Source organism: Semicossyphus pulcher, unplaced genomic scaffold (assembly GCF_022749685.1).
Source record: "Semicossyphus pulcher isolate SPU_LCO1_2020_fin unplaced genomic scaffold, fSemPul1.0.p SCAF_12, whole genome shotgun sequence".
In the NCBI taxonomy this organism is placed as follows: Eukaryota; Metazoa; Chordata; class Actinopteri; order Labriformes; family Labridae; genus Semicossyphus; species Semicossyphus pulcher.
This window is the reverse complement of record NW_027211626.1, coordinates 14,780,880-14,806,305: the sequence shown is the minus strand read 5'-3', so window position 1 is coordinate 14,806,305 and position 25,426 is coordinate 14,780,880. Positions and strand designations below refer to the sequence as shown.

Below are 25,426 nucleotides of genomic sequence, written 5' to 3'. Positions count from 1 at the left end.
AGATAATCAGTCATACTACAAGAAACCCCAGACTTACAGAAGAACATCATAGACTGCAGGGTCCGCCTTCATCAGCAGCAGACCCCCCTGCCCCCTCTGTGTACATGTCTAATGCATTTCCTGATTCTGTTATTAGACTATGAAATGGGTCTTACCCTGGTCTATGAGACAGCTCTCATTGAAGCCACTTATTAATGAAGGGTAGTCTCTCCAGTACAAATCAACATACTGGTCCAGCTGGAGGTCTCTGCAAACAGAATAAACAATGGGAAATTATATTAAATGCATCCAGTCTCACATGCTGAAAATATCTCCAATATGCGAGTTTGTGAGGTTACATTTTTTGTCATGTAACCCCAACAAAATTAAGAAGTCTTAAGTCTTTTATCTGATGGTTATTAAGTGCACTTGTACCAGGTCTTTCCTAGTGTCGATGTCTGCACAGGTGGACTCTAAATTGAATGAAATCTAAAATTGTCTCCACATTCTCAAAGAGCGTCTGTGACATTTAACTTGTTGTTGAGCAGTAATTAAAAAACATATTCTGATTAACAGCAGTGAGTCATTACCATTCTGCTTAACATCAGATAATCAATAGTTTTTAATCCCGGAAAAAGCCTCAAATTTACATCGTAAAAAAGTTAATGACCGTACAAATGGTTCCTATAAAACTGATCATTCATCTGAATCCCTTCTGCTTTCAGCCTTCTCAGTTCTTTATCTTGGCTTTTGGACGGCCTCGATACCTTGTGCATCTCTTCAGAATGTTATTAGATATTTATAATTATCTTTTTTTAACATATTTATTAACAATTCCAGATTTTTGATCATGTACTTTAGCTTGTCGAACAGTGTCTTTCATTTGCTATTGTATCTATCGTGTGAATATTTGTCAAGCTGTGTGACAAGCAGCATGCTATTGTCAGGGATAACAGGGATAAATAAAGTTTCATTGAATTGAATTTAAAAATCAATCATATTTCCATAATAAGAAATTATAATGTAATTATATATTCAATATGAAGTGCTCAAACTCTGCCAAGAAATATGGTATAAAAATATATATAAAAAGTAACAATCAACAACAGATTACTTTTTTGCTCCACCAACTCAACTAGTTCCACAACTTAACTGAAAGTTGACTTTTGTTGCCAAGCAACCCACACATTCTGTGTCTCCAGGTTACCACAGATCAGCTACTTTGTATCATGTACATTTATCTGTATGTTTTAATTTTGTCATTTAGAGGTACCAGCTTGATCAGTGTAGACACGGTCCGATGTAATGTTAATCAAAAGTAGCAGAGTGATACACAGAGTGAAAAGTCCCAGTGATGTTGTTCTCTGTTTCACCACTCATGGAATGCCTCTTGTCCAATCAGATTACTTGGCCGGAATTAACTATTGTAATAATACTGTATATCTGCTATTAAAGGCACAGTAAGTACATGTCTTTACAGCAGTGTGGGAGATACTTCTGGCTTTTTATGCTAGTATAGATGCCCTCTGTTCTTGTGGGCAAACATTCCCTGCAACCGATAATAATTCTGTTAAATATGAAAGTGATATTGGATGCTCTGACCTGATGAAGCCACAAAGGGAAGCAGCCTCACAGGCTGTTTGATTCCTACATATTCAAATGAGCATCTTTTTTCCCCTGAATATACCTATTGCATGATTTTATGTTTTAATAAAACAGTAATACAGGATTTGTAAAGATGATAAAACATAATTTCTTCTTTAAATTATTTAGTCAAATGTGTAAAATTTATAAAATGACAAATAAGCCATCAGGATACGCATTTTAATCCTAAACCAGTTAGCCTGATGAGGCAGAAATACTGTCAAAATGTGCACTGTACTTCACCACAGCCCACATACTAACCAACACAGGCCAATTACTGTGAAGAGTGCTTAACTTTCCCACTCCACCTATTCTCTTATTGTCATCACAGCGGTCACTTGACAGCTTGTTGAAGTTCATTGCTCAGTACACAAAACTAAAGAGCCTTGATTACACACGTGCGTTCTCTGAAAACAATGAAGTGTGTTCGCCTTTTCTTCTCATGGTGAGAGTAAACCGGTGAAAAGTACACCAGGTTTTGTCTGTTGTGATGTTTGAGGTCTCTTCTCCATCCTGTAACCTTTTTATACTAAAGGAACAGTTCCTGGTTTTTTAGATTATTTTGAATATATAAATCTGAATACTCGTCTAGCCAGCCTTCAGCTAATGTAATGTATGTATTGCTTTCAAAGACATAAAAATTACACATACAAATAGTGCTTACCTGGCCACTTGTTGCAGCAGACAAACCAGTGAAGAGGCTCTCGCTCTCTGCAGCTCGTCCAGCTGCAGCTCCTGATAGAGCAGATGGAGGACGTAGAAGAGAGCAGGAATGTGAGGGAAGAGAGGAGCTGAACTGTCCAACTTCAGAGACGGACTGGAGGGAGAGGACGCCTAGGACAGAGGAAGAAGGGAGAGAAGAAGAACAGAAATTAAACATGCTGTGTGAAATGAATGCTGCTAGGGGTCTCTCAATCAAAGACATGACAAAAGACATAGTTTAAAGATGCCCTTAACTAGCAGGAGTTGTCCCCTTCATTGTTCAACAATCCCCATTGCCAATGAAAATCAATCTGACATGACTCTGGCGGTAATCCTGTTCACAGACACAAAGTAGTGTATTAAATGTTGGTCATGTTTATTCAAATTATGTAATGAGATCATAAAACATTATTAGCAGGGTAATATCTGCTGTCTCAGGACATTTGAAAGGGAAAATTTGACATACAATACCTTTAAAAGTGTACAATAAAAAGTGGTGTATACAGCACAAGGGGAGGTATTGTCATTGTAGGATGTGGCAGTAAATTTGCTATTAAATGACTACATGCACTCACAGCAAAATCAGCAAGCAGTAGTATTTAATCAAGACATATATGCACCCACTGTGAAAAGGAAGAGCATCGTACACGTTATGTTCTATTTTAAGTAAGTAGACCTATATCAATCCACCCAGAGTGAGTTACTTACAGACGACATGCCCTCAGTATCTGGGCTGAGATAATTGTTGGAGCCACTGGAGTCCACTGGACCGCAGACAGGCTGGGAGTTCATCTGACGGTGGTAATGAGACCCCAACAAATAGTCCCAGTCCTACAGAGAGAAGAAAAGGACATGGCAATCAATCACAAGTATAATATGTCTATTTGTGGATCAATTGTAGCTGCAAAACCACTTCAACATCAACGCAGCATTTAGTTTAATGTGAAAGCATCCGGAGGACACAGGGCTCAGACGTCACAGGCTCACAGAGGATTTATTTTCAGGACTTTTCCAGAACATTTCCAGGGATGATTGCTGGTGTGACAGACAGGGGTCAGGCCATACGCTAGTATTTCCCTCTCCGTCTTATTTAAAAGATGTGAAGTCTGTGGCTTTAGCTTATATATTGAAACGATCTTTTGCAAGTTTAGAAATTATGACAAATGAATCATAGAACAATTCAAAGCCTGCATATGTTCACTTGTTTTATCATTTTTAATTTCTTGCCTTATTTTAACTTTCTTTTTTATATATTGTTAATATGTTTCTGATTATTTTACAGTATTCCCTCATTGTATTTTATTTCTTAATATTAAGATTCAATTTCCCAAGTTTTCCAGGATCCATGGGAATCCTCCCTGCTTATGTTTAATCTGACTCATGCAGTTCCTCAGGTCAACACAAACACACATAAACACAACTGAGCCTAAGCCTCCAGCTGTTTGACATTTGACAGTCATGCTTTGCTCTAATGAGAACCCACACAAATGACTTAACAGCAGTTCATTCTTCCGCAGAAACATCTCCTTCAGAGATTACGAGTCTGCTTTCTTAAACCCAGCCTCAAAGATGAGGACTCTCACATCACAAAAGGACAGATTGGTCACACACCTCATCAGAGCCTCCGTCAGAGGGCCGAGCCTTCTTGGCTGCAATCACTGGAGAGAGAGGCACTTCAAAATGCAGCTGCCAACAAAAGGGAGCAAGGTCAAGATATGTCAATAAGTGATTTCAGTTAAGATAAGTGCTGTGTTCGAAATCGGATACTATATACTACATACTGCATACTATATACTACATACAACAAACTATATACTACATACTACATACTGCATACTATATACTGCATACTATATACTATATACTGCATACTATATACTACATACAACAAACTATATACTACATACTACATACTGCATACCATATACTGCATACTATATACTACATACTGCATACTATATAGTACATACTATATACTACATACTGCATACTATATACTGCATACTATGTAATACATACTATAAACTGCAAACGGTATGCTATGTATTATATACTACATAATGCATACTATATACTGCATACGATATACTACATATTATATACTATATACTACATACTATGTACTGCATACTATATGCTACATACTATATAGTACATACTACATACTGCATACTATATACTACATACTGCATACTATATACTGCATACTATATACTATATACTACATACTGCATACTATATAGTACATACTATATACTACATACTGCATACTATATACTGCATACGATATACTACATATTATATACTATATACTACATACTATGTACTGCATACTATATGCTACATACTATATAGTACATACTGCTTACTATACACTACATATTGCATACTATATACTACATATTGCATACTATAAACTGCATATACTACATACTACATACTGCATACTGCATTCGGTAGTATGTAGTACGGAGCTGTTCAAATGTATTTTGCAGTATGCAACGCCAGGCGCCAGTTTCCGGTTATTGAAAGCGGAAGTAAACAAAAGCCCGCCAATAGCAAAGAGCTGCTTCTTTAGCTATAGCGCCCCCTTCTGCTCTTCTGCTGCTGTCTGCCATTTCAATTACCATTGTGACGTTCCAGGACTTTGCATTGTGGGATACAGTAGACGGGGTAGACTGGTCTGATGCATACATGAGATTTTTTCCAAATCAGTACGACATCCGGGTATTTTTGGCATTCTGCACATTCTGCTTTCGTTTGCATACTGCATACGACATACTACATTTTGGCCAAATCAGTACGTACTGGTAGAATAGTATGGCATTTGGAACACAGCAAAGGTTTTGCAGGTTAAGAATCTGAAGCACTTCCACAGCAGACTCACGTTTTGTTTCCAAGTCAGGCGCTCGGTGTTGTAGCCCATCAGCGTCATGAAACAGGTGACAAACAGGTTCCACTCTGCATGTGCACTGGGACCACCGGGGGCGTTGTAGATGTTATACCACTTCACTAAAACCTGCAGAAAAATATGGGAAGAGATTTTATAGAATTCACCAAAACTAAAATGAAATTAAGAGAAAGTTTTTCCATCATCACAAAACGGTTATTTTCCAGCAAAGGAAAAGTTAATATGAGCTTCCATTAATTTTAACTCAAACTAAACAATGAAAATAAATGTACTGCAGGATTAGCATGATGGTTAAATTTCGTTATACATAGATGAACAGGACATCTGGTTACTCTATTACATTGGTTCCCTGAGTGTTTAGTCTCTCTGCACACTATGTTGACATGGCATTAACCAATAAATGACGACAAGCCTGCATTGGTTTGTCCACAGGTGTCTAAAAAAGTAAGCTTGTAATGTAACCTGGATTTTTTTTGCCTGTTTTTCCGTAATAGAATATCAATTCCACAAACCTTCATTGCAGCTTCCTTTGGCAGGATGAAACGGATCGCCTGAAGGCATTTCCTCACTGAAATGAATCGGGGACAAAAAGGCACAGGTAAAATATAAAAGGTGAGAAAACACTTATTAGTGGTTTGGAAACTATTTCCAACATGAATGTTGGGTGAGAACAGCCCTCACTCAACCCTTTCATTTTGCCATCAGCCTTGTATGAAATCACACTTCATTCATTTTAACGGAATGTTGTTTCGCCGTCCTGTGGGAGATTTCATTAACATCATAAAACCCAAAAAAGAAAGTAGAAAAAGAACCCCCAATACAGCCGTAATTAGTGTTACTGTTTCTCCGTACAACTCTGACCAATCAGATTCCTAATCAACGTCACCAGGCTATCTTAATTGGACATCCAGAGTGGGAAAGGTCAAAGAAGAGGTGGATAAATGCCATTTCATTAGAGGAAGAAAGCCTTGTCTGTAAGATCAATTACTACATAATGGGGAGCAACGCATGGCAGAGACGTAGAAGTAGACACACACAAGGCTAACAGCGTCATACACACACCTTTGTGGTGCTGAGGGCTTTAAGAAAAAAACAAAAGGTGAGCTTTTACAGATGCTGGAGGAGATTAAGAAACTGAACAGATCGATGGACCCACAGTGCTCGACACAACACCGAAGCAACACCTCTTCGGTGTTGTAGACCTCTGCTTTAACTGGCCCCAAAAATAAAGCAAACTGTCAGCAAGCACCAACAAGCATAAAGAAAATTAAATAAAGATTGAGTTTAATTTTCGAGACAGTTGTGATGGACCTGAGGTCAGCAGGCTTGTTCGAGGGAGAAAGACCGCAGTAATCTTTGTTGTACGGGGAGCCAGTGGAGTGTTATGAGGACCGGAAGAGTCTGGCTGCTGATATTGGATGAGCTGGAGCCGTCCCACTGATTGTTTGATAACCCTGCATATAAATCTAACCTACTCGATATAAATGCATGGACTAATTTCTCAGCGTCAGAAGAAGAAGAAGACATATTTTATTAATTCAATTAAATTCAATGTTTTCACTCTGTTATTATTAAGAAACATGCTACATACATAGGCCCCAAGTACAGGAAGAAATGCACGACTCTATGGTCATGCATTAATGGAGAGAGTCAGAGTGAGGGGGTTGCACATTGCTCTGGGGCACCTCTACAGTGCCCAGGAAATGGACTGGCACCTCTCCTGCTACCAGCCCCTATTTCCATGCTCGGTCCGTATCGGCCACTCTCCGGTTCCCAAGCCAAGTCCCTACAGACTGAGCTACCGTCTACCCCAGATTGGGATATGAACGATCAGAGTTTTGATATGTTTATTTAAGTGATAAAACACTGTTCTGTAAATATTGGTGAGGCAATTTTCAAAGCTCAAAGCTCCAAATCCTAACATGTAACTTGAATCTACATTTGTTTTATGCTTTATGTCTACAGGTCAGTAAAGCCTTAAAGGTGACATATTTTAGCTACGCAATACATTTTCTATTCATTAATGTGTTTTTGAATCTCGTTGGTAAAGGTTGTTGCGTTTTAAAAATTGTATACATATTTTTATTTAATCATTTTTCTGAGCCTCTCCTTCCTCCTCCATGATTGGCTGACAGTATTTGGAGTGACTGCGTAGCCCCTCCCCCACATGTGGTGGCCGCACTGCACTGTCACTCCAGAGTTGTAGAAAACACAGCTGCTCTAGGATCGGTTATTTGGCATTATATGTACAAGCCAGAATCGGAGCCTGAGTGGGAGGACGATACACCGGAGCAAGTGCAGCAACCCAGGAGTTCCCAGGAGGTATCGGAATTGAAAGTTTGCAGCCTGAGGTGAATAACAGTGAATGACGGTGAATGACGATTGGTCGATTTCAGCGAAAGCAAGGTTCTACGTAGAAACCTGCAGCTGTTCTGAACGGCCCATTTCAGAGGCGACCTTTTTAAAAATTTTATTCTAGAAAAACACAGAAGATTCACTTTTTCACTGTAAACAATAAACACCCAAAATGTGAAACCCATGCAAAATATGAGAATATCCATCCACAAGTTATGACTCCTTTAACCATGAAAACAGGAGTTTGAATTGAAAGCAACGTCTGCATCGCGCAGAAGTTGGACTGGCTCAGAAGCATGTTCACTGAGAAGAGAGTTGGGGTCTCCTCAGTAACAACAAAATGTTGCACTCATGTTTCTTTCACAAGAGGGCTCGGACAGATGCTACAAAGATCAAGTGAATAACTTTAAGCATTAACTGAAGATAGTTATGGATTTTACTGGCCTGCTGAGGGTTAATGACTCGGTAGCAACACAGACCTTTTATAATTAGATTAACTCATTAATCAGGCATCAGTATGGGGCAACTGATAAGGTAACATGCTTGTTTTGAGGTCTGCACAAAGGTCCATGTCTGCTATTACTCAGTTTACCCCAGCACAGGGAGCTTCTGTTTAAATAAAGGAGTGAACTTTATTCCAAGTTGCGGGTTAATTTGCTAAAAATGTCAGTTTTTCAGCTTTATTGTTTTTATTTTATGTTATTGTTGGGTATCCTATTCCATTCATTTTGCACTAAATTTAATTGTCTCTTTATATTAGCCTCCCTGCCTTGCGGAAAAGTAGTTGTAGTGGTTCTTATTATTGTTGTTGTTTTGTTATTTGTAAAAAATAATGATAATAATACTTAACTGACGTTCCCACACAATACATTTCCCATGTCCGTCCGTCTTTCACAGACAGTCGTGTTTATTTACAGTCCAAATATAACAGATAGTTAAGAGGAAGGTGGAATAATAGATATAATAGATTGAAAGAAATGGCATTGAAGCATGAAAATACTTTTCCCTTTGTAGCTGATTTTTCTCAGAACTGCACATGGAAACTTCACTGATGCTGTGGCTTAATCATTACCAGTGGGATGCCGTATGTGTGATAGTTTGTGTGTGTGTGTGTGTGTGTGTGTGTGTGTGTGTGTGTAATGGGCTTGTTAATACATCAAGATTATACGTCACTGTGTAACAATGTAGGGCAGCTCTCAAACCTAATTTACAGGACCTAACTGCTCTGACTCAGCCATCTGTGCGTGTGTGTGCGTGTGCGTGTGCGTGTGTGTGCGTGTGCGTGTGTGTGTGTGTGTGTATGTTCTCACTCAAAAAGTACACGTTTCAACAACAGAACAACAGAAAGCCAAACATTACTGATCAACAAGAACTGCTGTGATGCATTACCTTAAATGTACATAGGTGCATGCAGCATGATCTTTTTTCTGCGTCTATCTTTCACAGGTTTGTGTTTTACAGTTCAGGTGTGTTTGTGTGCGAGTGTGTGTTTCTCACCGAGCTCTGAGGTAGCAATCTCTGGGATAGAGATCCTCAACATCGGGCCACTGCTCAGTTCCTAAAGAGAGATAGAGATCGTGCAAAAGTTCACTCAACACACTCTCAGCTTTATTTCATGTCAATGCTTATACCAAGCAAATCAGTAAATCTTGTACCTCAGACGCACAATTACCAACAGCCTGAAAGTGAGGAGGCTCTATGAAATTCAGCTAATTGTATTATTTACACCTGTGCTTTTCCAAGTGTGACGTGTAGAAATGTAAGCTGTGAAAATAGGCTTATTTTCCTCCACACAGGCATAGAAAACCACAACAAAAAAACATCTTCATGGAAAAATAAATTGATGAGTGCAGTGATTCATTGTCTCCTCTGCTATCAGATTAAACTTTCCATCACCCCAATCACTGATGTCACAGCACAGACTGGCGTCTCGCCGAACGTTCAACGTGCTTGAAAGTTTCAACTCATATGCACACGGTGTGGTTTATGATGGCTGCATGATAAAGTGAGCTATGAGCACCTGTTTTGTTTTGACTGCAAACATTACAGAAGAGGTTTGTATTAAGCGTACTCTTGCTCAAAAGCCTGATATTTAAGCATCCAGGTTTAAAGTATGAAATGAATGAGAGATGGAAATCAGTGCTGGGGGTGTGAATCTTTAAATATTTCACAATTCCATTCGATTTGAATTCTTAAGGTCACGCGTCGATCCAAAATCAATTCTCGATTCAAACTGATTCCAGATTCACAATCAATGCTCTGTGTGTTACAAAGGGGTGCCTATTTCAGGATTTACTCCAGTCTGCTGTGTGCTAAGAAAACCGCAGTGGCAAATTATTCTATGACATTAAAGCACAGTAAAATGTGTTCAAGATTATGCAGCTTTTATATTTGATACAAACCTAAGACAAAAGACAAGACAAAATGTGTTTTTGATTAACTTGCAAAAATAAAACATCGTTCAGAATTTGACTTCAACTGTAACATTTTAAGAAAAACAAGTTCAAGTTATGAAAAATAAATACTTAACTTAAATGAAACAATAATGCTCGAATGCTCTTTGAGACATCGATTTTCATCTTGTGTGTGGGCAACTGCAGATTCACATTCACAGCTGTGTGGCTTTCGTGCATCACTCGCATTTGTATACGAGACTCGAGCTGCCAGGCATCCGGGATGTAGCGAGTGGTGAATGTTACGAATGACTGGGTGGCTCTAGAGCTCCACGCATCGCAGGTATGAGCTATTTTGTGGGCGTTGGTCAGGGCTTCCCCCTGTACATACAACGCCAAGAGCTAGCTAATGTTGCCAGCGCTGACTAGCCATGACCGACACGCTCCTTCCTAGAACTGTGTACGACAGAAGCCGGAAATGGTGCACAGCAAACAATGCATGCAGCTAGGTTGTCGTGCACAAACTGGCTGATGTTGAACATTTACTTTGGACAAAAGAATTTCAAGTCGATTCAGAATTGTAGAAATGAAGAATTGTGATTCTGACATGAATCGATTTTCTTCAGCACCCCTGGAAATCACATCAGTTTTTAGCTGCAATAACAAACAATACGTCTTTAGATTGACACATCAAGGGGGAAACGGAAAATAAATGAACAGGCAGAAAAGCAGCAGCCTGCAGACACTGTTTCACACTTCAACACGGGATATATTCTGTTGATGAACGTACATGTACCAGAAAGAAACAGTGACCTTCTTTTATGCGTGTATTCTGTTGTGTGTCAGGACAACAGTGCAGAAACACACAGAAATACACACTGCTATGTGGTTCCCATTCACAAAGAAATACGGGCCTGAATCCCACACACACACACACACATCACTCACTAGAAACAACACCTTGAGGGAGACGTATTTTCACTGAATGACTTGAAGGTCCCTGAAGTTGAGACATTGATTCCTGTAACTTTAAAACTTTCCGAAAACCCACACAAAGTGAGACACACATGGACATGTACCTACCAGAGTAACCCGGTTGCAGACAGGGTCCCTCAGGGCATGGATATAGGGCATGGCTTGTTGTGAAGTGAAATCTTCCAAAAAAGAACCTTCATGGTGTTTATTGATGTTTGGACCTCTCAGCCCTGACACTGGGGAAGGCATTACGGCCTGATGGGAAAAAAAGAGGTGAAGGTAAAGCATAGTGAAAAAGGGAAATTAAATTAAGTGTTGCCAAGATGAAGTGTTAGAACGTAAACAACTTGTTGTAAATAAAAAAGACGTGTGTAATATATATGAGAGATTATATCCAGATATTTTTTCAAGCAGCAAAATTGCAAAAATTATCAAAAGGAAATCAAATCAAGCCTCCATGTTTACTGTGACAGACTCTCGCTGCGAGGAAATTGTTTCTCAGACAGTGCAAAATTGATTGGCGACGAGGAGGAAAACTGAAATCTACAACTATACAAGCTTTGTGTAGATGACGGCAGATATAATGCACAGATGTAAAGTAAGTACCAATGCCCAAAAAAATGCATTACCGGACTAAAAAAATAATCCTAAAAAGCAGGATGTTTAAAACACGTGCCAGTACCTCATCCAGTCTGTGGAGGTGCCTGCTACCAGCGTTAGCCGGCGTGCTAACAATCTCCACCGGCGTGCTGACGTGAGGGATGTGGTTGGTGAGGCTGAAGGTAGGCGACAGGAGGCCTGGGACAAACACCTTACTGACCTAGAGGAAGACAAAGACAGGTGTCTCATGTCTCTATCAAACAGGAAATCACTTAAATAACCAAAAGGCTGCTGTGCATCAACCTGCCCTGATCAACTAATATGAATAAGTCTTTAAATGTACTTACCCTGGTGATTCCTGTGTAGAGAACCAGGCTGCCACAAGCCTCTAGAACCAGCATGGCATCTATATTCTGAGAGTTTTCACACATTTACACATAGTGAGACTTTGGATTAATGTTACATTTTTAGTTTCATAATCAGTTTATAATCAATACTGCTTGTGAAGGTTAATACTACCTTAGACACGATGATGCTGATGACAGAAAACTATTAATAATCCTTATAATAAATATATTTAATAAAAACAACAACTGTAATTATTCTGTTGCACCGTGCAGCTCATCAGTTCAGCACCGTCTTTAACGCCGGTTGTCTATATTTCCGGTCCTATGATGATATTTAACAAACGTCCTTTGAGGCAGAGATTAAGCTCGGCTAAATATACACTCATTGGTTTCTATAGGTAATGGGAACAAGTAAAGACCTAATTATATCAGATGGAACACGAACATCCGGATGCATTAACGAGGATACAGTAACGCCTCCCACACAATAATTTGCCCAAACCAGCGATGAATCCGAACAGATATCACAAATACACAGAAATAATGAAAGCAAAGGAGAGTCTGTGTGTGCATGTTCAGAGCTGCAACCTGCATTGTCTTGAGAAATCAGGCGAGTACAGGTTTTTACAGGTTTTTACATCAACAGTCTTTAATTTAATGACTTAATAGAACTTTGGTTCAGCAAATTCTCTCAACTACACAACCTTAACTTAGCAGTGCTGTTAATTCTTAATACAACAAATATACCACTGAAGAGATAATAATTCAAATTAATACATATTTTTTCTTGAGGCTGCTTTGGTTGTGCAATAGCTTCAAGGCGTTCTCAACATAATTGTGTAATATGTTCAATATGTTACATGTGCAACATGTTTAATCTGTTGTGATTTAATAAAGTATGTGTGGCTTGTTGTTTTTTTTTTTATTATTATAACTATGGAGGCAGCTATAACGGTGCTTATTTGAATACAAAACAATTTCCAATTAAGTGTATCGTATCACGTTCAGGTTTTGGCAATCTCAGATCCCATTGTCTATAGTCTGATGAGGACATAGCCTCTGACGACGGTGAACCAATGACTGTATATATAGGGTCTTTGCGGTGAACATGCCGCGCGAGTAGCCAGTGGTTAGCGACAAATGACTTCAATTTCAACAATGCAGCACGCAGTTTTTCTTGTGATCTACTTTAATTAATGGGTCTTGCCTTTGCTGAAATTACAACATCATGATGCAGATTAGTAAAAAGTAAAAATGAAGCTTTGTCAGGTCTGTCCTCAAGAGGAGAAGAAAAGTACTTTTAAAATGCTCCTTTATTCGGATCGATCAGATGCATTCGAGGAAGTCGGGAAATCTGAGCGCTTAACGGCTTTCATGACACCACATCAAGGGACTTTATCTCAAGTTGAATTTTTGATCTAGACGGATTGTTAGCTGTTAGCATGCAGATGTCTGTTTATAGAGATTAATAAGAAGCCACATCATCGTAAGATAGCCGCTGATGGGGGCCGGGATGTCATTACGGTGCATTACGTTCCGCCTGCACAGATTCTACATGTCTATGTTGGGTTATTTATAGGTGTATTATTGAAGACTTAGTTAAGTTGGTGATGAACTTTATATTGAGATGTTTTTCTGGTTGATTTCCCTGCCCTTGAAAGACATGAACAACACTATGACCTCAGGACTAAAACACCTAATTTGATCACCACCTTAAAATTGTAGGCATTAAAAAAGTTGCCTGTAATGGATTGCACTGGATTTTACAGGTTTACAAATAAAGTTGCAAATGTGATTATTAAGTTACTCATTGAATGACCTAGTAGATTGTGTGGGCATCAGTAAGGAGGCTTGTTGTTAATAACTTTCACCCACTATAAATAATATGATAATGATTGTAATCTACCGGTAGGGGCTCTGCATCTTTGGCTGGGATTGTCGTTACAGAGGCAAAGATGAGCTGGGAAGTATCGTTGCTCTCAATAAACTTCACACATCTGTGGAAACAATGACAGAGATGTTAACTTGTGAGGAGAGCTGTCAGGTGGAGAGAGTGATGATGCAGAGGAAGACACAGTTGAAACAGTTGGTTTGTCTGTTCATTGTTTTTGTCGCTGTCACATCGCTCTGTAGATTGAGATTATTTGAGACTTTCCACAATTAGGTCCCAAAATAAAATGTATGACATGCTAGGGGAGTCTGTATGAATATTGACAGTGTGTTTTTGCCGACCTGAGCTGTTGGTGGGACTCCACCAGGAAACACAGGTAGCGGTTCTCACAGAGGTCAGAGGTCAGGAATACTTTAGACGCCTGGCTGCTCATCTCCCTGCAAAGACAAAATCAAGCAATCATGGGTCAAAGTAAAATCATGTCAGTTGTTTTAAATAAAGTGGCAAATTTAGGTCCCTCAGTCATAGTTAAATGATTCACTTCCCCTCTTCCTAAGAGCGACCAAAGGTTAAGTAGCTTAACAGGTAAATATTAATAGCTATGGGTCCTTAAGTTTAAGAGAAAACACATACTTAGTAGAAGTAGCCTTGCGTGCCCGCCAGAATAAAAGACATCAGTCAGGAGACAAAGTTGACATAACATTTAAATAAAACAGTTAATAATTCATTCTCTATAACTGATGTAAATGAATCATGTGCCTGTACAGACCCTGCATCTGGTTATTACCTGTGACAGCCAGCTGTGACCGTCTCACTCCACAGCTGCTCCATGCAGAGGTCGGGTACGATGGGCTCCATCTCTGGCATCATCGTCGTCTCGTTGACCGTGCTGTTCGGAGAGGGTAACAAGCCATGGTGCCCCCTGGGGGACGGGCTGTGGAAAGACGTGTTGAAGCGAGCCGCACCGGAAAAGGACGGAGCTGCCATGCCGGGGGAGTGGGCGCGGCTGGGACAGGGTGAAAAAAGAAGAGGGATATAGTGGTGATGTACAACTGGCCAGCAGCATAAAGAAGCACAGAAAGGTACATTTCACTTCTGCAATTTAAAATTATCAAGTTTTCACATTTAACTTAAAGCATGCTGTCTAGTTTTTAAATCTTTACCTGTGCTGTCAATTTTCTAAGTTATTGTATATTTGCTCAGAATTGTTTCTACAAATAGGCGACTTTACTTTTGTTAGGAGTTAAATTCACCTGAGGGCAGCCATGTTGGAAATACTGGGGGAATGAACACGAGAGTGAAATCCAGGTGAAGATGTCATGATCCTGCTCTGATGGGTGTGTAAAGTGCTGTAGTGGAGAGGAGAGCCGGCACCAACAGCACAACTATACAGGAGCGGGAGAAACAAGAGATGGTTTCAGACAACATGCAAGGGACCAGAGATGCTTTCAAGGACCTACAAATGTCATGTCAATCCCTGTAAAGAATTAACATTTATCTTTTTTTTTTTTTTTTTTTTAATATTCTGTTTATAATACAGCAGAGAATAGTGAAAACTTCCCATCCAGCCAACAGTCCAAAATCCAACAATATAATGTGTTTACTATCATCAAGATTCAGCAAATCCTCATACTTGAGAAGCTGGAACCAGTTTGGTATTTATGCTTTAAAAATGACTAAAATAGTAAATTGAAATGAAAATAAATGTAAACAAATTTTTGGTTTATCAGCTAACTGATTAATCAGATAATCATTCAGCTCTGTGTGTATAAACGCTTTCAGTTCACTTTCATTACCTTGTTCCAGTTGGCCCACTCCCACCGGGGGAGTCCAGGCGGGAGATGTTACGGAGGTGAGAGGTCAGGACACCTGATGCCATCAGACCCAACGGCGTGCTGACAGGCTCTGATGGACACCGCAGGACTGTAGATCGCTCCTGATGGAAGGATGAACGTTAGGGACAGGTAGACCCTCTCTGCTTGCTCGTGCCTGTGTGTGTGTGTGTGTGTGTGTGTGTGTGTGTGTGTGTGTGTGTGTGTGTGCGTGTGCGTGTGCGTGCATGTGTGTGTGTGTCTATTTGATTACTTACATCATGTGTGACCTTGCGCAGGGCCCACACGGAGTGTATTCCCTGTACAGTGTCATAGAAGACGACTAAAGAGGGCTGACAGCAGCTGAACGCTATCTTCATGGTGGCATCAGATGCATACTGAACACGGGAGCCTTCGAACAGACCTGGGAGAAAACACAAATACACAGAATCAGTAATTGGATTACTCAGAGAGACAAAATGTGTGTGATTGTGAATGTGCATGTCAGACCTGTAGGTTTACACACTAACGGTGCGATCTCATCTAGAGGATGCAGCATGCTGAACACTGTAGGCAGAGGTTCCCTGTAGAGAAAAAGAGCCCAGTACCTCAGTTAATTGCCAAATGACAATGGCTTGTGTGTGTGTGTCTTTAAAGTGGCTTTAATGTGTGGAACAATATCATTTTAAATGGGTGTCTAGATCCATCTGTGTGATGAGCTCTGGTCTATGTGTACTGTGTGCAGTGTTGGCGTGTACCCTGGGGGGCTGATTTGTGCGTCAGTTGCTGTGTTTTTTCGTTCCAGCAGAAGTCCAAACTTTGTAGCCCAGACATTTGAGACCTTGAAGAGACAAAAGAGGAAGACAGATGAGCCATTTTTAGAATAAAGTTTCCATTCTTTTTTTTATACATCAGTAACATTTCCAATGTGTTATATTTAAAAAACAGAACAACCCTTTCCCTTTAAACTGACTGACTAAAAAACAACAAAAGTTAAGAGAGGTTAATGATAATCTGCAGATTATGCGATAATAAAAATGTTTACTTGCTGCCCAATTTGAAAGATTTAATCATATGACTTTGTATTAAAGCTAAGCTAAGCTTTGCAATTTCCAAGGAAAGCCAGAGGGTCAAAATATATCCTAACACATATACGCAAAACCCATTCTGGTTCAGTACGTGCACAAATAGAAGCAGGAAAGATCTCCAACCAAGAGTAACCAAAGTTACAAGGGAGAGGAATTATAGAAGGTGGATGAATTGGTGTAGCAGATGTTTTCAATATGTGTGTTCAATTCTTGACTTGATTTCCCACCAGAGTCTCACGTTTTCTCACCTGGAAGGGCAGTGGTGAGATGAAATCCTTCCCTGTCACAGTGTGAACGTTAATACAGCTGCTCTGGACGATACACACTGTCTGCTCCACTTCCTCCTCTGCAAAGCAATATAAAAGTCAGAGCATCTTCTTCCTGAACCTCAATAGAAATGCAATGCAAATGTTGTAAATGATACAGTACCATCTTTCTTGTTCTGAGGAACAGCAAAGTTACACCATAAGGCCTAAAGAGAGAATGAAAGATACTGTCAACTCTTAGAATGATTTTGCTTTTCCAACATGTTCTCTGAGATCTGCCACCAAGCAGAAACAGCAGATTAGTTTCTAATAAGCATGAGCATATTCAGACCTGCTGCACTGGGCTATCGACAGTAAAAGCCTTGTACACGTTGGAGGCTTGAGTCCGACCTCCCTGGCTCCAGATAACCACAGTCCCAGCTGCGTAGAGCTCCTCCTCAAACTCCACATCCTCCTCCCTGACTCTAATGCAGCCCTTCCTAAGCTGCCAGCATTCCTGCCAATAAAGACATTTCCAGTGTGATCACATAACAAGGAATGAATCACAGATACCAACTATTAAAAGTAAGTATTAAATAAGTATTACTTTCCGGAGTGAAGAAGTAATGCAGTATTATTTATAAAAAACATGGTAGTACAATCTATCAAAGTAATTTTGTCAACCACAATGATACTTTCAGACAGGAAGACAAAAATATTCAGTGCCATGCAAGAAACATGTTTAAAAGCATTAACACACCTGATTAATAAAAACACATCTATATTCAATTTACTTATTTTCTTTTGTTGTACTTTGTTTTGTAGTCATGTAATGCCATGCAATCTCACCCTCTCTCTCTCCTGCAGACTGACTTCCTGCAGGGACCCCACCAGGCCGGCGGCGCCGTCTGACGACCAGAGCTCGGAGGCGGGCTGGAGCTCTCTGAGCTGCAGGTTGAAGGCATTTGGATGGTTCCTGCAGTGCTCGCGGCCAAACGGGACAAACGACTGCAATTCCCCTGCGGCGATCATCGTGGCTGTCTCTTCATACACGACTTCCGACATGAGTTCCAGATATCAGCATTATTTCTGGGAAGATGAGGAAGACAGAAGTTAAGGAAAAAAAGAATTACAAAGAGAGGTGAGACAAGAGAGGGAGGACTTTCTAAGTAATTACTTCAAGGAAGGCTATGAGGAAACCAATTTAACTTAAGTCTGTATAAACACATGAAAACCAGATTTTCACCCCTTTAAAAAAAAATTATTAAACTTAGATTTCACACCTAGTGCATTGGCAATACTGCACAAACTTATTGTCATTCCAGTAATGTAGGGGAGCAACATACATTTATTTCCATAATTTCAATTTTTGTTTTGATTAGTCATTTAGAAGTTTAAAAAAAAAAGTTGTTTTGTTAAATGCAAACAGTGTTTCCAAAGGCACAAGATATTGTAATCCAATGTATTATTTGTCCGCATCCCAAATATTTCTGCCATGACTTCTTTCTCTTACAAAATTACTCTCACCCACTTATCATTTATCAAAATATTTGGCGATTAATCCAATCTAATCTAATCTAAACAAGTAATCATCGCAACTATACAGTGATGTAGCATTTTAAATTTGAAGCAGACAAACCTTCGACTCAAGGTCAAAAACTTACATTAGAGTAAGCAAAGTACTTTGTGCCGACAGAGCAATACTGAAAATTAAAAAAGGACCACAAGTTAACAAAACTAGTAGTCCAATTCAAAATCTTGTTACGTTTAGAAAGCAGGTGTCAAATTTTGTTGCTGTGTTTTTAAGTAGTTTTAGACGTGGTGAAGGTGGTCCACTTTAAAATAAACATGAATAAACAATAACTTTCATATCACTGGCTTGATTGTAATGAGCAGAGTTGATGGTGCTGTCTGTGTCTGCATGTTAGTGTTGTGTGGCTTTTATCCTTTATTTCCACATCACAAATGTAGAAATGATAAAACTCTCCCATACTGAGCTTTAAGTTATCGTTATCTCTCGAAACTCTTCAATATATTGTTAAAAGTCAAAATACAATACGAAAAACAAATCACCAGTAACCAATTTTCAAAATAATTTCTGCTGTAACTTGCATGTTTTGACTCTGACAGACGCTACATGCTATCAGCTAGCTTGAAGCTTTCAACAGAAAACGTTATCCCATAACAAGACTCAGTACTCTACAGCCATTGTGATGGCATAAGTTATATAAATAAACATGCTGACAGATACCTAGCTGTGATTGATATGTTTAGTATAAAGTACTCTTCAGCATTAGCATGCTAACGCTTAACATCCTATAGCTTACAGTTACTGTCACCGGCTCGACTAGCACTCTAGCTAATGTTCTGTTCAGCTAGCTCTGAGTTAGCATGGAGACATTATGTCGCTAACCTGATAATAAGGAATAGTCTGGCTCTTGTCGCGGAGTCCGTTTCTTTCCTTTGTATGGGTCTTGCTTAAACACAACTACGTCACAACATTAAAACAACACGTATCGGGTGCCAAACTGTGAATTTGGCCACAGCAGGTTTTCAAATGAGCGCGGACATCTTTGCTGTCCCGACAGCCTCTTCCTCCTTGAGTCAACCAATCAGCATTGAGGGGGACGGAAGGACATCGCTGATTGGCTGCTTTCATCAGGGCTGCCTCATCCTCATCTCAAGTCTCTCATCCCTCTTCTGCAAGGTCCTGATAAAGATGTGGACTAAAAGACGTAGATCTGGAAAGCTGTGGCTTTTTCTTGTGATAAACATGTTTTTACTAGTGATGTGCACAACAATATAGATACCTTATAATCTCACAAACACAAGTTTTTCTTTTTCTTTTCTATTATTTATTACAATACAACAGACCTGAATCAGTTACATCCTGTATATTATAATTAATCAGACTTTTGGCAGCAAAATTTAATACCAGCTATAGTTACACTGTGACCAAAACAAGTACAATCATGTAAAAAGGAAGCATGAGCACTATTGGACTCCTGCATATAATCATTATTAAACTTGGTATGTTAATTATTTCAAGAGTTCAAAGACCTTATATTGATAAAAATGACTATGAAAATTGAAATATTTACCCATGACAAGACGTCTACATACAAAGACTAAACACATTTCAAACACTGAAGTTGACCTGGCTTTCAGACTCAATTACATGGTTAAACATAGAGGATATTATTAAATGTTGCAGAGTCACCATCAGTGTCACCCCAATTAAGAATAAATAAGCTGATATTTATGTGGGGAAGTGGTGAGTAATTACCAGCTTCTGTTTAAAGTCACACCAACATTCAGACTCAGACAACAGTTATTCGTCTACAATCTATTTACAGTACATTTTTATGTCAGATTATGTTTTGTTTTTTGTGTTTTGCCTTTCATGTGAAGTTATATCTTTGTTTAAAAAGTATGCTCTTCAATAATTAGTAATTACATTAATTTATTAGAAAATATACATGAACTTCCTCTTATTACTTAACTGACATTCAACAAAGTTCAAATGTGGAATGACATTTAATGTTGTAGACAGACAGACAGACAAATGGACAGGTCGCATACTGTACTGTATCATGTAACTGTCTTCATCATAGAAATCAAATTGAGCAAAAAGAGGTCATGAAAAAATAAAACCTGAGTGGAAAATGAGGAGTCCGGGTGACACACAGGTGCTGATGGATGTGATGGATGTCGCATAACAGCACGATACGATCTGACCGAGTTAACTCTCCGTGGCAATATCAGAGGAGCTCCCTGGGTGGTGCGAGTGTGTCAGAGAGAGAAAGAGAGATAAAGAAAAAGAGAGTGACAATGCTTTATTAGATATTTTCAGGAAAATAGTAAAGAAAAAAATCAAAAAAAAAATCAGATGCAAATTGAAAAGACAAACCACAATTGTTTACATTTTTCAGATAATATTGCATTCATTTTTCGCCCTCTGGGACACGCTTGCTCCCCTTCCTCTATCTTTTATTTTGCATCTCTGTATTTTAATATTGCAACTGAAGGTGACATTAGTTTCTTGGCTTTGCATTGGTTCCTTTTATAAATTGAGAAGAGTGAAGACATTAGAGTAATTATTTAACTCAAATTATTTTGTAACCGCAATATAAACAGTAAAAAGCTTAGTTTTCCTGTGTTTCGATTGCTTGTTATGTCCACAACAGCAAGTAAATATTTGTCATTTGTGTCATTTGTTGAGATAATAAAAGAATGTTCTTGTATCTAAGGAAATTAAGCTTTTTACATCCAGATTAATGAATACATTTTATAAAATTACAGGGGGGAAAAAAGGTATGTGTACTGGTTTCTCTGAATTACAAAAAAGCAAATTGCTGTACCTGTTCCAGTTATTTGACATTTATTTATTTGTTTATTTGACAAGTTGTGTTTTTCTTTCAACTATTACAGTAACTCCGCAACTGAAGTCCATACAAGCATGACAGACACCTCATTATACTCATTTTGCAGCAGCAGGTTGGCTGTTGAGGTTAGGTCATCCTGCCATAACAGGCGCTCAGATTTCATTACTGCAGGGCTGCTGAAGCATCCAGAGCAACAATTGTCTGCGGTGACGCACTGCAGCCCATCGGGGAGGGATGAGGAGAGTGGCACTCTAAGGAGAAGCATTCAAACTTAGAGAGAAATGGCTGAAATTCTCCAGGATAATGGCGAAAGAAGAATCTGCAAAGGGATTGTGACTTTAATCATTTGCAATCAAGTCAAGTCAAAATTATCTATATAGCACATTTAAAACAGTGTAAGCTTACCAAAGTGCTTTACAGAACAGTGGCATGTCACATACATACACATACACGTATATACATACAAAATACTCATGAACCATTTCAACACTTCTTCATTGGCTTTAAGTATTTTCAGAGGCCAAGGAAAAGAGGTGGGCTTTGAGCTGAGCTTTGAAAGAATTTATCGAGTCTGCCCTTTTGACACAAGGAGGCAATGAGTTCCACAGGTTGGGGCCCACAATTGAAAAGGCGCGATCGCCCCGTAGTTTTCGTTTAGCCCGAGGGACGACCAGCAGGGACTGCTCAGAGGATCTGATTGCTCGTGATGGGGTATAGTGGGTTTTCATACCATGGGGAAACAATGGGAACAATGTTGTACTGAACATCACCATTATGTGGCCTGTGGCCTCGTGCCTAGGACCGAATCACAGCTGAGCTTATATTCAGTATAACATCACAACCTCGAGTGTGATATTGCTTTTATACAAAGGTTAGACAAGCTGCAAATAGTAGTTAAAAGTAATAATCAACAACAGATGACTTTCTGCTTCACCAATTGAACTTGTTCCACAGCTAAACTGAAACTGGAATTTTGTTGCCGTGCAACCCAAACATTCTCTTGGACTCTGTGTCTACAGGTTACCGCAGATCAGCTGGGTTTTTTTTATCATGTACATTTATCTGAAGGTTTTGATTGATCACCAACCAGTGAAATAAGACACACACGTTCTGCTGTAACATTAATAAACAGTATTCATTACACCTGGCAGAGGTGGAGTGATACACAGAGTGAAAAGTCCCAGTGATGTTGTACTGTAATATCCCAACACATGGAATGCCTCTTATCCAATCAGGTTAATTGGTTGGAACTAATTGTTTTATGATACAACCATATACCACGGTTATATTGTCATCGCATTACAAACCAGTCTGAAAATGCAGAGAAACTGCGTGTACATGTAGGATGTGTACTTTGTGCATATGTAGGAGGAGAGCTACTTTCATAAAGCAGGACAGAATGAGAGCAACACATGCCAATACATTGCAATCCAACAGAATACATACACTAACTACAGCCACAAAAAATAACCAAAAAGTTGAATATACACCTGAAAAAAACACTAAACTTTAGCATAATAATTATCAGTTATTTTATTATCATTATGAAACGTTCTATAAGAATACTTTATGCCCTTGCATCTTCAAAGTCAGACCTCTTAAGACATTTTGACATGTCATAGCAGAAAGGCACAGCTGCAGCCAACGAGAGTAATGGCGCATCTGATACATTCAGGTATGCTGGTGACCCAGCATGCACAATAGCGGGGCACCACCTGAATGGAATGCAGCCATTATTACGCCATTACCTTCACCTGTTTGAAGAGTTAAATTGTAGTGTAGTATGCAGTGAAAAAGGTATGTGTATGAATGGAGATTTGAATCTGAATGGAGAACATCGCACTTTCTCTCTTTAGAAAGAGCTTTCAGGTGACACATCGCACAGGGGGGTGATGCTGGGAGGTAAAAAGTAGGGAACTTTAAAAGCACTCAAGGATAGATATATAGATAGATAGATCGATAGATAGACAGATAGATAGATAGATCATCCAATGTCAGATTGCATCATTTTCCTGTACAGAGACAGTAGCGTAATCCGATTGGTCCCCATGAAAGCCGGACCCAAGTGCATCATGGGAAGTGTTTTCCTGGTAGATGAAAGCTAATGATGGAAATGTGACTGTGTGTGTATGAGTGTGTGTTGCACTAATTAAAGTCTCAGGATGCCATTGCTGTACGTAATGTCTGCCTTGGGACTGAATCCCAGCCAAATGTATTTATGTATTTAGTTAATTCAGGATGCAGTGAAGAGCTCTGGTGGGCTAACTGATCTGTACAGGAGGCCACACACCAAAAACAAGGCCTCCATTAAAGGTAGCCCCAGGGAGCTGGGCCCTTATGAGTGTGTGGAGTGTGTGTCTATGTCTTTGTGCTTGTGTGAGAAGGAAAAACTGAATGCAATGAAAAGATGAGTCAATATTTTTGTGTGTTGGAAATGAAACCCTTAACCAGTGCAAGCTAGCTAGCACCAAAGCATCAACAAGAACATATTTAATAGTTATTGTGAGGATTGTATATTTTAGTTATGATAACTTTTAGGGTTATCTCAACAGATGAGATAATCAATGCAAGTCTCATGTCATTGTGTTACAGACAGAGGTCAGGACATGGTTAGCCTAGCTTAGCATAAGGACCTACCTAGGAAGAGATGTACCTACCACAACATCTAAAGCTGAAATTCACAAAATGTTTGTGTATTCTGTACTTAAATTCACAATTAGTTGCGTTGTAACTATGTTTTGATTAATTAAAGTTTATGTGTCCACCACTGTGTGTCTTTGCAGCATCTCTAGCTAATTACTGGTTGCCTGATTCAGCCAGTGGTTCTGGTCACTGCACAGGCTAATCAGAAATCAAACCTTGCAGCAGCACCGCGCTAACAGTACTAACAACTCCCCCAATGCTAATGCTATGAAGTTAATTTTTGGCCTTGGAAACAGCAGGTGACAATACAACCCCACTGCAGGGTCCATCTTGGTAGCTTCTCTTGTAAAACCTGTAACATTGAGACTGATGTATTGGAAGTTTCTGACCAACTGTTAGCAACATATTTGTAAAGCTATCATCACAGGCTTTTGCGTTTGAAAAAACCCCCACTATTAACTCTTACAGAATCTTAGCACTCATTTAAAAGAAGCTTCACCTTTGTCATCTATTATCCCTGTAAAGTTATGTATTTCAGTCTTTTTGGTGTTATCATTTCCTGTTTTACTTTGTCACTTTCCCTTCCATTGTATGAAGCTTTACTTCCTGACTCTTTTCCCGCCTGTGTGATTGTCTGCCCCGCCCCTTATTGTTTTCACCTGTGCCTGATTATCCTCACCCTCCCAGTGTATTTAGTCTTTTCTTCCCCTGTCTCTGTAGCAGTTTGTTTCGACATACCCTCTGCCACGCTTCAAGTGTGGATAGCTTCCTCGTGCTACTTCTAGTGTTATTGTTTTCTGGACCTTGCATGTTTGTTTGGACTCCATGGACTCATCATCAGTAAGCTTCTTGTTTTTGCCTGTGACAGTTTGCCTTATGGTCCTCTCTCTCTCTCTGTGATTATACTTAACCCGATACCTTATTTTTACCTGGGTTAGTTCCACTTATGTCTCACGTATATATCACAGAAAAGAAGCTAATTCAGGCTTTTTATGTTGGGTGAATACAAGATTAGCTGAGGGGTTTACCATCATGGAATAATGCACGTTGCAAGAGCAGGTTTTTACATCCCTACCACTCTATTGTTACCCGTAAATGCAGCATGAGATACATGTTAGCCCCCTAGCTTAAAAAAACTTTCAACACAGCCAGGCTAGCTGTTTTCCTCTGCTCTGTATGCCACGCTAGGCTAACAACAGCCTTACTTGTTCTTCAGTTGACATTAGCTTGATATGAATCCTCTGATCTCTTGCTTGAAAAGAAATTAAATAAGCAGCTTTTAGAAATGATAAATTATTCTTATGACTTTGACAAAAATGTTTTAGTGGTTTTCAAAGCTAACAAAAAGCTAAGTAATCAGACTCTTTGTATTCTTTAACATGGGTACAATTGTTACTTGCCCAAACTTGCTTGGTAACTACAGTAAAACTGGTAAGTATGTCCAGTAAATGCTATTA

The 25,426-nt window shown here is 39.3% G+C and overlaps 1 protein-coding gene across 1 annotated transcript in view; it reads right to left on the bottom strand.

Moving 5' to 3' along the window:
- The window catches only part of anapc1 (anaphase promoting complex subunit 1), a 51,437-nt gene extending 33,431 nt beyond the window's left edge, over window positions 1–18,006 (bottom strand). The window contains exons 1-22 of the mRNA XM_069658336.1: window positions 17,791–18,006; window positions 17,294–17,458; window positions 17,126–17,168; window positions 16,945–17,042; window positions 16,367–16,449; window positions 16,119–16,192; window positions 15,887–16,032; window positions 15,594–15,733; window positions 15,051–15,182; window positions 14,585–14,803; window positions 14,139–14,234; window positions 13,813–13,903; window positions 11,907–11,972; window positions 11,642–11,779; window positions 11,068–11,214; window positions 9,089–9,149; window positions 5,749–5,804; window positions 5,213–5,344; window positions 3,937–4,011; window positions 3,034–3,156; window positions 2,288–2,457; window positions 156–247 (exon numbers count right to left, since the gene is read on the bottom strand). Of these exons, the coding sequence (XP_069514437.1) occupies window positions 156–247; window positions 2,288–2,457; window positions 3,034–3,156; window positions 3,937–4,011; window positions 5,213–5,344; window positions 5,749–5,804; window positions 9,089–9,149; window positions 11,068–11,214; window positions 11,642–11,779; window positions 11,907–11,972; window positions 13,813–13,903; window positions 14,139–14,234; window positions 14,585–14,803; window positions 15,051–15,182; window positions 15,594–15,733; window positions 15,887–16,032; window positions 16,119–16,192; window positions 16,367–16,449; window positions 16,945–17,042; window positions 17,126–17,168; window positions 17,294–17,458; window positions 17,791–18,006 (2,563 nt within the window). The remainder of the gene's footprint in view (window positions 1–155; window positions 248–2,287; window positions 2,458–3,033; window positions 3,157–3,936; window positions 4,012–5,212; window positions 5,345–5,748; window positions 5,805–9,088; window positions 9,150–11,067; window positions 11,215–11,641; window positions 11,780–11,906; window positions 11,973–13,812; window positions 13,904–14,138; window positions 14,235–14,584; window positions 14,804–15,050; window positions 15,183–15,593; window positions 15,734–15,886; window positions 16,033–16,118; window positions 16,193–16,366; window positions 16,450–16,944; window positions 17,043–17,125; window positions 17,169–17,293; window positions 17,459–17,790) is intronic.
- Window positions 18,007–25,426: the final 7,420 nt, after the last annotated feature.